General features: G+C 34.5%; 1 protein-coding gene across 1 annotated transcript; it reads left to right on the top strand.

Annotated features, from left to right (window-relative positions):
- The first annotated feature begins 6,321 nt into the window (after window positions 1–6,321).
- LOC126490459 (olfactory receptor 4F3/4F16/4F29-like) lies at window positions 6,322–7,275 on the top strand. The gene has a single exon (XM_050125398.1). The coding sequence runs from the start codon at window positions 6,337–6,339 to the stop codon at window positions 7,273–7,275; it is 939 nt and encodes a 312-aa protein (XP_049981355.1). The 5' UTR covers window positions 6,322–6,336.
- Window positions 7,276–10,097: the final 2,822 nt, after the last annotated feature.

Below are 10,097 nucleotides of genomic sequence, written 5' to 3'. Positions count from 1 at the left end.
TCTTGCAGTAGATGGGGCAAAAAGCGTGACTTCATTCTTGTTATTCACTGTATTGAACTCTGTAAGTAAATTTATGTCCATAATATAGAGATTGTTCTTTTACTTAAAATGAATATTTAATGAATAGACCTTGCCTCTCAAATAATTATTACTTTAGTGCACATTTTAGAGTTGTCTGATTGTTTATTATTAATTTATTAATTAATATTTACTTATAGTCAGAGTTTAATCACAATAAAGAATCAATTATTTTACTAACTAGCATAGCAATGCTACAATAATTCCATTTCTTTTTCATTCTTTCTCCTTAGCATCATAATATGAATTTGAAAATCTTTCAGTTTCACTGGTCAAAACAAATGGTTCTCTTGAGACAATGTCCCTGAGCCACAAGCTCCTTCTAAACTCTATGTTTGCAGTATTTCTTGGTCATCGCCCTCTTGAGATATGCATAACTAGTTTCATATTTTCCTATGGTGGATATTATTAGACACTATGTAAGGCAAGCATAGGATTTCTGAGTCTGTAAAGATGCTGTTCTTTTCATGCAGGTAAAAATGGTTTTATATAGAAAGTTTTAAATAGAATAGAGATGTTTTTATTTATACACACAGTGCAATTGTTGGAATTGCTCTGAACATGGTCATACCATAAAGTTCATAGGAAGCCAAACCAGAGCAGATAGCATCCAAGAAAAAGAACTGAACATGATGTTAGAATCATTGTAAAAATAGTTAATGTCATATTGGTAAAGGATAACAGAGTTTTTTGAGATATAGAGAGACACTTAATCCGGGGATCCAGAAAACATTAGAAACTTTATAATATTTTGGATTAATCACAGGTTACAGTTAAATATGCTCTTCTCTGATGATTACATAAACAATCTTAACTTCTACTACTTGATTAATAAGCAAACATTTAATGATACATATAATAAAAGTCACAAAGTTTATATGTTTTTTTATTCGTTAACTTTCAAAAGAGATTGGTACAAACTGGTTTTCTTAAGAAATAGAATCAAATTTCTTAGGAACTTGTCAAGTGTGCTCAAGGAAAACATTCTATACATCTGGGCAGAAATAAAATTTGTTATGGAAATAAAAAGAACACTGAAAAAGTACTTCTTAATATAATTTCACTTTGAAATGAGATATGGACAATTTCAAAACCATATATAAATCTGCCAAGAGTTAGAATTACATTTCTTCTTTTTTTCATAATTTCTATCTATTTAAATTTTATTTTTGAATTGTTAGTTGGTTAAGGAGGAGTTGATTTTGACAGATCATCATGTTTCTAGTTATGTCAGAGGATGAGAAAGAGAACTGGAATAATAAAGAAGATATTGGTAAAAGAACTGAGTTTCTTTAATCTTTTGGGTAACTTTCTTTTATGCATAGACCTATATTTTAAAAGATATACAATTATTTATATCTATCATAATAAGTAAAATAAAGGGTTTTTGAATTAAAAAAGTGTGACCCTGGTTTTTCTTATACTTAAAGATGATTTGTGACCATTTGGAAGCTAAAAATACAAAATGTTTGGACTAGAAAGATAACAAACTTTCAGTGCTTGTAGATAGATGAGGGAAATGAGGTTGGTGGTGATTCACATGAGCACTATCAAATCTTGTTGGTGTCTATACAATTAATTCAATTCTTTATTTGGAAATAATTATCAAATTTGTCTTATGATAATTAAATGTCTGGATATCTGTGTAGGAAGATCCCTGAAATCGGTGTAAATCAAGGAAAGCAAACCTACAGCACAAGGAAAGGCAACACTGTACCCTGACATTGGAATCTAGAAACCTCTTAAAGACTTGTCCTCTTGACTGTGATTTAGACTTTGCCTTTGCCTAGTGGTTTTAAATATTTAACATCAAATTTGATTAGTTTCTATATTTTTGGATATTTGAATATGTTTCAGACTTGCATCATATTCTAACTTCAAACTCATTTTTTTAAATCTTAATTCTTGTTTAGATAATGGGAATTGGCAATATGAAAGACAGATCAATTATCAACTGACAAGTACTCAGAACTAATTCCAAGAACGTTAGCACTTGAGAAATACATAGTTTTTCATTTCCGAAGATGTGTACAAAAAGCAATGCAAATCATGATTCATAAATTATTGTATTTAGTGTAAATGCAATATTTTTCCTTTTCTTCTCATTGTTGTATACATTTCAAGCTTTGTAGCTCTTTTCAAATTTTAATTTCTTTACCTTTTTTCCTTTTCCACCTTTTTTCTTTTCCCCAGTGCTCCTTCCATTTTTCATCTCATATTTTCTGTCACTTCTGAACTCTGCCCAGTCTCTTTACCTCGATTCCTTATATTTTCATGTGGCACTTAATAATTCAAATGCATCTTCTTCTGTTCTTCAGCATGTGTCTATTTTTTCTTATTTTATATCTATTGTAACACTGTGCTTTGAGATTCTCTGAAAACAGTGCATTCTCAGTCCTTCCCTTTATGGAGTTGGTGTCTATTATATGAGAACTTTATTAATGAATTAAATGAGTAGTAAGCACTATTATTATTATTATTACATGAAACAGTGTTCCACGAGTGTAAATAAATTAAATTTACAATTGAAAGTTTATATTTTTACCAGAAAAATAATTTGAAGAGTATAACATATCATTAAATAAAAGTCTGAAATACATTTTGAAGTATGTTTATTTGATTTTTAGCTTTGATGGCCTATTTCTACTGCTAATATTACTTTTTCATTCATTATTTTTTCAAATGTGCTGGGTACTAACAAAGGTAAATGAAAGAAATACTAATGTTATTTAATATTTATTATAAAGTATATACACAAAGAGTTCTTTTTTATTGATTTTTTTCATTTATTTATTTATTTATTTATTTATTAAAGATTTCTGTCTCTTCCCCNGGGAAGTCCAAGGACCACCCTCCTCCATCCAAGTCTAGTAAGGTGAGCATCCAAACTACCTAGGCTCCCACAAAGCCAATACGTGCAGTAGGATCAAAAACCCATTGCCATTGTTCTTGAGTTCTCAATAGTCCTCATTGTCCGCTATGTTCAGCGAGACCGGTTTTATCCCGGGCTTTTATTGAGCTAAACATTTTTCTCTGTTCTCCTCCCTTACTTTCCCCTCCCCTTCAACCCTCTCCTATGGTCCCCATGCTCCCAATTTATTGAGGAGACATTGTCCTTTTCTACTTCCAATGTAGATTAGATCCATGTATGTCTCTCTTAGGGGTCTCATTGTTGTCTAGGTTTTCTGGGATTGTGATTTGTAGGTTGGTTTTCTTTGCTTTATGTCTCAAAACCACTAATGAGTGAGTACTTGCAATAATTGTCTTTCTGGGTCTGGGTTACCTCGCTCAATATGACGTTTTCTAGTTCCATCCATTTACTGGCAAATTTCAAGATGTCACTATTTTTTTCTGCTGTGTAGTATTCCATTGTGCAAATGTACCACATTTTCCTTATCTATTCTTCGGTCAAGGGGCATTTAGGTTGTTTCCAGGTTCTGGCAATGACAAACAATGCTGCTTTGAATATAGTTTAGCACATGCCCTTGTGGCACGATTGAGCACCCTTTGGATACATATCCAAAAGTGGTATTGTTGGATGTTGAGGAAGGCTGTTTTCTAATTTTCTGAGAAGTCACCACACTGATACCCAAAGGGGCTGTACCAGCTTGCACTCCCACCCGCAATGCGAGTATTCCCTTTTCCCCACAACCTCTCCAGCATAAGTTGTCATCAGTGTTTCTGATCTTGGCCATTCTTACAGGTGTAAGATGGAATCTCAGAGTTGTTTTGACTTGCATTTCTCTGATGACTAAAGATGTTGATCATCTCCTTAAGTGTCTTTCAGCCATTTTAAATTCCTCTGTTGAGCATTCTCTGTTTTGGTCTGTACTCCTTATTTTTTTTATTGAGTTACTTGTTCTTTTGATGACAAATTTCTTGAGTTCTTTATGTACTTTGGAGATCAGACCTCTATCTGACTTGGGATTGGTGAAGATCTTTCCCCATTCTGTACACTGCTGTTATGTCTTGTTGACCATTTTCTTTGCTTTATAGAAGCTTTTCAATTTCAGGAGGTCCCATTAATTAATTGTTTCTCTCTATGTCTGTGCTGCTGGGGTTATACACTCTTAGTAATGTAGCAGGATACAAGATTAACTCAAAAAGTTCTTTATGTTTTAAGTGTTTCACCCTAAATCTTAAGAGAAAATTCAACTACTTTAAATGTATTTGACAGGTAATCTGAGGCTCAAGGGTCAGTCAATGTTGGTAATTTGGACTATATTTGGTATATTTGTCACATTGCTTAACTGAATACAAGTAGATCCACAACATAGTGTAATAAACCCTTGTATTAAAGGTTGAATGAAATACTTTCTATGACATCATGTTAGTTTTCAGACTTTTGAGTTTGCAGTTATGGACTGCATAATTTAGGGCAGTGATTATTGCCAACTCCTAGGACTTTATTAGAATGCAAATCCAGATATTTAAATTTGCCATAGTGTCAAATTCATGGATTAATTTCTAAACACCTGCCATTTCTGTGTCTAACATGATAAAAGCTGAAAACTGACAGTTCACTGACTTATGCTGTTCTGTGGCTCATGTTCTACTTCATAAGGAGCATTGCTGTACCACTTATGGAAAGAGGTGTGCTATTAAATTCAGAAGCATTACATAGAACAGAACAATCAGACACAAGAACCACTTCCTTTTCTTTGTGGTCACCTTTTCAAAATCTATTGGCATATTGTTTTTTCCTATTTCCATTTTATTAAGTTTTAATTAACAAATATTATATATATGTACATATATGTGACATTTCAGTTAAGTATTTACAAAACAAAATAAATAAATCAGGATAATTAGCATATGCATCACCTCATATGCTTGATTATTGGGGATAAAATAATTTGAAGTTCTATTCTTAGTTTTTTTCTCCCACAAAAAACAAGCTTTTATTAACTATAGTTAGCATGATGCATAACTAATCTTCCCAAACTAATTATCCCATCTCATTGTTTGTATCTTTTGATCAACATATTCTTTTTCTATCTCCACAATCCATCTTGTTTACTGTATCTCTCATAATTGTATTTTCTGCTTCTATGGCTATGACTTCAGATTTCATGTTTCAGTGAGACCTTGAATATTTTTTTCTTTCTTCTTATTTCCCTTAGCACAACTTCTTCCAAGTTCATTAACGTGATTACAAAACACAGAATTTTCTTTTTAAATATTGAGGAATATTCCTCCAAACAGGTTATTTTATATACTGGTTTCTTGTAAGTTATATTGAAATGAAAATTGAAAGGTAATTATTCATTATGCTTATTTAATTTTCTCTCTCTATATACCCAAAAGTAATGTGCTAGATCCTGTTGGATGCCAAATTCTGCTCCTTTTCCCTCTTGTTTTTGTCTATTATTTTCTTCTTTCCAGCTCCCAGAAGCTATCAATTGCTAATAGCTCCTCAGCTGGGCACAGGACTTCATGACCACTTCCTTTTTTTTTCTTTGTTGAAGTTTTTTATGGCTTGAGCTTGTGCAGGTCTTGTGTATGGTGTCACAACCTTTGTGAATGTGAGCACATACTCATTTTCAATGCTTCTATTTCATGAAAACATGGCTTTCTTGTTTGATACTTCTAGATTTTAAAATTGTCCTGCCTTGTCTTCTGTACTAATTCTTGAGCCTTGGGAGGAGGGGGGTATAACACAGACACCTTTTGTAAGGCTGAGAATTCTCCAATATCTTCTTCTCTTTACCTTGGTCAGATGTGGATCTCTTTGTTAATTGTTATTTACTGTAAAACTTAGCGGAGAGATACATTAATCTATGAGTACAACAACAAGTTATTATGTTGATTTGACAATTAATTGTGGTAGTTTACCTGCTCAAACTTGTGGCCTTTCTAGTCACTAGTTCTTAGCCCTGTTTCAACTTGGGAAAATCAACCTATTATTCACATGGAAACTTCACCTTCACTGGTAGCTTTTATAGTGCTGGAAGGGGCTATGCCTACTACTGGAGGAGGAAGGTAGTCATCAAGCTTGTTACATTTAGACATTTTGATAATACCACTTTTAAGAAGTGTGAAGTGATGTTTTAGTGTGGTTAAAATTTATACCTCTCTGTTAATTAGTCATGTTAATATTCTTCAGATATCTGTTGATTTTTAGGTTGACCATGACATTAAAGTACAAATAGGGTTTCACACATTTCAGATTTTTCCTTCTAGTCTATCTATTAATATAATTATCCTAATTTACAGCTTTTCCCAATTCCCCTTTAGGTAGTTCTGACAACAAAGCCAATGGAAAGAGTGAATTGCTCTGCCTCATCAGAGTTTGTCTTCCTGGGACTCACCAACTCCTGGGATGTCCAACTGCTGCTCTTTGTGTTCTCCTCAGTGTTGTATTTGGCAAGCATGATGGGAAATTGCCTTATTTTTTTCTCTGTGGCCTCTGACCATCACTTACATTCCCCTATGTACTTTCTTTTGTCCATACTTTCTTTCACTGATGTAGGTATTTCTTCTGCCACTTCACCCAAGATGATTTATGACTTATTTAAAAAACACAAAGTCATCTCCTTTAGAGGCTGTGTCACTCAAATCTTCTTCATCCATGCCATTGGTGGTGTAGAGATGGTGCTGCTCATAGGCATGGCTTTTGATAGATATGTGGCCATATGTAAGCCTCTCCACTATCTGACCTTGATGAGCCCCAAGATGTGCATCTCCTTTTTGATTATTGCCTTGGTACTTGGCCCTATGCACTCTGTGATACAACTGGCTTTCATAGTAAATTTACCTCTCTGTGGTCCTAATATATTGGACAGCTTCTACTGTGACCTTCCTCAATTCATCAAACTTGCTAGCATGAACACATACAGACTGGAATTACTGGTCTCAGTCAATAGTGGATTCATGTCTGTGTGTTCCTTCATCATTCTGATCATTTCCTATATTTTCATTATATTTACTGTTCTGAAACACTCTTCAGGTGGTTCTGCCAAGGCCCTGTCTACGCTTTCAGCTCACATGACTGTGGTGGTCTTATTCTTTGGTCCTTCCATATTTTTTTATACATGGCCTTCTTCCTCTTCACACCTGGATAAGTTTCTGGCCCTGTTTGATGCGGTTGTCACTCCCTTTTTGAACCCTGTGATCTACACACTGAGAAATCAAGAAATGAAGATGGCAATAAGGAGAATATTCAGACAGCTAATGGGCTACAGGCAAATCTCCTGAATAACTGCATTGTAAACAGTCTTAACTGAGCATGGAAATTCATTATTGGCCAGCCTCTGAAGAAAGCCTTTGCATATGTGGATAGGTTTAAGTATACATACTTGTTTGCCATTTTATCTGTTTCTTATAAGGAAAAGACGAATTTATTCTGTACATCGACACCAAATTACGTATATTTATAGATAATGATTTTATAAATAAAGATCCTTAATTCTTAAGGATTAGCATTTGTTTGAAACAAACTCTCAGACATACAAAAGTGGAAATGTGTCTTTAAACCTTTCAGAACAGGAAAAATTTTATTTTGAATCGATAATACTCTCATAAACTGTAATTTCTGGCTATAATCCATGGAATATTTATATAGGGCCATTGAATTGAGTAATTTTCTTCATCTGTACCTTGCACATATTCTTCTCCAATATTTTGGACTTTTCATATATTGGATGGAGGTTATAAATTTCTGAGCACCTGTGGGAGTCTAAACTGTGCAGACATGTAAGCTGCGTGGAATAGCAGGCAGAAGCCAAGGAATATTGTTGACTTTTTTTTGCCTGAGGAAAAGTTATTCAAATTCATTCAACTTCTATTCACCTTTCCTCCATATGTTTCATCCTTTTCTTCTAAACATCATAATTTGGTTTCTGAGGATTGCATGCATGAGTACAGCATTTATATCATTTTCACCTTGTCTTTGTGTCTCCTCCTAGGTCCTTTCAAATCTTTCCCAAATTCATGACTGCTTCTTTTAGTATTGTTGTGTGTACACATACAGACATATAATTTTCTGGGCCCATTTAGATTTTCAAATAATGCACTTGTGTTCATGGGTAACAACATGGGATTTGATGCCCTATCACTGATGTCACTCATGGTGAATACTGATTCATATTCTCTCAGAACCCATTAATCACCGAAAGCAGAATGATAGTATGAGGATCTCTCCTAGAGTCTGTGGTGTCTACAGCTATCAATATCTGGCTAGGTTTACAGTACCAAGCATGGATTCCTTCGTATTGAGTCCAGTTGGAGAACCTTTGGCTCTATTCCAGGTAGAAGTGCCATTTGCACTATTGGGGTTATCTTGCCAGGCTGGTAATTGTTATGGTGCCTAGGCTTTACAGCTGGGTAGCACTATTGATTGTTTTTCTCTTTGCAACTTGAATAGTACCCCCAGGTATTATGAAATAGCTGAATCATGATAAAGAAGAGATCACACTACTTAAACCAAAGCGAATAAGGAGTAGTGCTACCTCTGCTCCTTGCCATAGTGATGAAGTCATTATGAGTGCCACAGTCCCAACATGTAGCTGCCAAGGTTGAATCTTAACCTTTGGGGGTGTTCCTACTTTGGCATCACCAAAATTCAATTTATATTCTTTAGATAAATAGAAGAGATCAACAATAAAATTTATACAGAAATACAAATGAAGACAAGAAGAAGGTTTAGTGGACAATGTGCTTTATGCATAAACTTGAGGACTTGAGATAGGATCCCCAGAAGCTGGGCAGCCATAATAGACACCTGTAACCCAAGTACTCGGGAAGCAAATACAGGCGATCCCAGTGTGTGTGGACTGCTAGACGACTAGCTGATTGCTAAGCTCTGGAGTCAATTGAGAGACCTTGTTATAAGAAGTGAAGTGGAAAGTGGTGAAGAGAAACACTTGACATTAAATTCAGGACTCTTTCCGTCTGTTGGCTGCATGCAGAAACACACTGAAGAAGGAAAGAAAAAAACCACTTGACTACAAAGAGCCAAATCAATACCAAGCCTATAGAGTAATAATTGTTGTATCATAATAGGCTACTTTAAACTGAAGTACAGGATAGAGTAACAAAACAGCAGGTGATTTTTTTTCTTATGGCTTATATACTCAGTAGAATTTTTTTTTTTTTTTTTTTTTTTTTTAGTTTTTCGAGACAGGGTTTCTCTGTAGCTTTGGTGCCTGTCCCAGAACAACTAGCTCTTGTAGACCAGGCTGGCCTCGAACTCCCAGAGATCTGCCTGCCTCTGCCTCACGAGTGCTGGGATTAAAGGCGTGTGCCACCACTGCCCGGCTAGAATCTTTCGAAGAATATAAAGATTACATTTTGGTTACATTCTATTTTCAAGTGAATGATTACAATGAATACATGTAAATAAAAAACAACAACATGTTTTTCCATATCCCTCACATGATTAAACACATTACGTACAACAGGTGAAAAACAAGTTGTCCCAAGTACTCACATACATTCTTGTCCAAGCAACTTGTTATACATTAACAGAGTATAAGCAAGCAGGGTGTTTTTCTCAGCTAGTTCCTTTACTCACAGGATGCATATTACCATTATAAAGAATGAATCAGTGAGTTTATTACTTATTTTGAGATGTAATCTTTTAAGAATCAGGAACTTAAACTTTCATCTATGAAAAAGAATCAGTCAGCTCTATTTTAAATCCTCAGGGTATATGCCGACTCATCTATAGCTTTTTTATATCAGGAAGCTGAGGGTAGAAATGATCACAAGTAATTAATCATTGCCTTTGGCCACCAATCCATCCTAGCAAGAAAGGCACATCAGCTAATACTAAGTGGGATGCTTTGTTTTTGTTCCCCAACCTTAATGAATCTATCACTCAGCTATGTGTCCTTTTGAACTTTAGATTGTTTTCTAAAGTTTTTCACCTCAAAACTATTTGACAAAAACACCTTAATCTAACCTTACATTATTTTTAAAGCTTTGTTTCAGCTATGATGAACTCCAAAACCTATGAACACATCTCCCAACCTTAAGATTAAAAGAATTTAAAATAGCCGGGCTACTTGGGACTCAAT

This window comes from Alexandromys fortis, unplaced genomic scaffold (assembly GCF_014885135.2).
Source record: "Alexandromys fortis isolate MF-2015 unplaced genomic scaffold, M_Fortis_MF-2015_v1.1 scaffold_229, whole genome shotgun sequence".
NCBI classification, from domain to species: Eukaryota; Metazoa; Chordata; class Mammalia; order Rodentia; family Cricetidae; genus Alexandromys; species Alexandromys fortis.
Note: the sequence above shows the minus strand (reverse complement) of the source record. Positions and strands in the feature narration are given on the sequence as shown.

Excerpts from the sequence above, each read along its gene's own strand:
- LOC126490459 (XM_050125398.1), top strand. The coding sequence starts at position 6,337 with ATGGAAAGAGTGAATTGCTCTGCCTCATCAGAGTTTGTCTTCCTGGGA.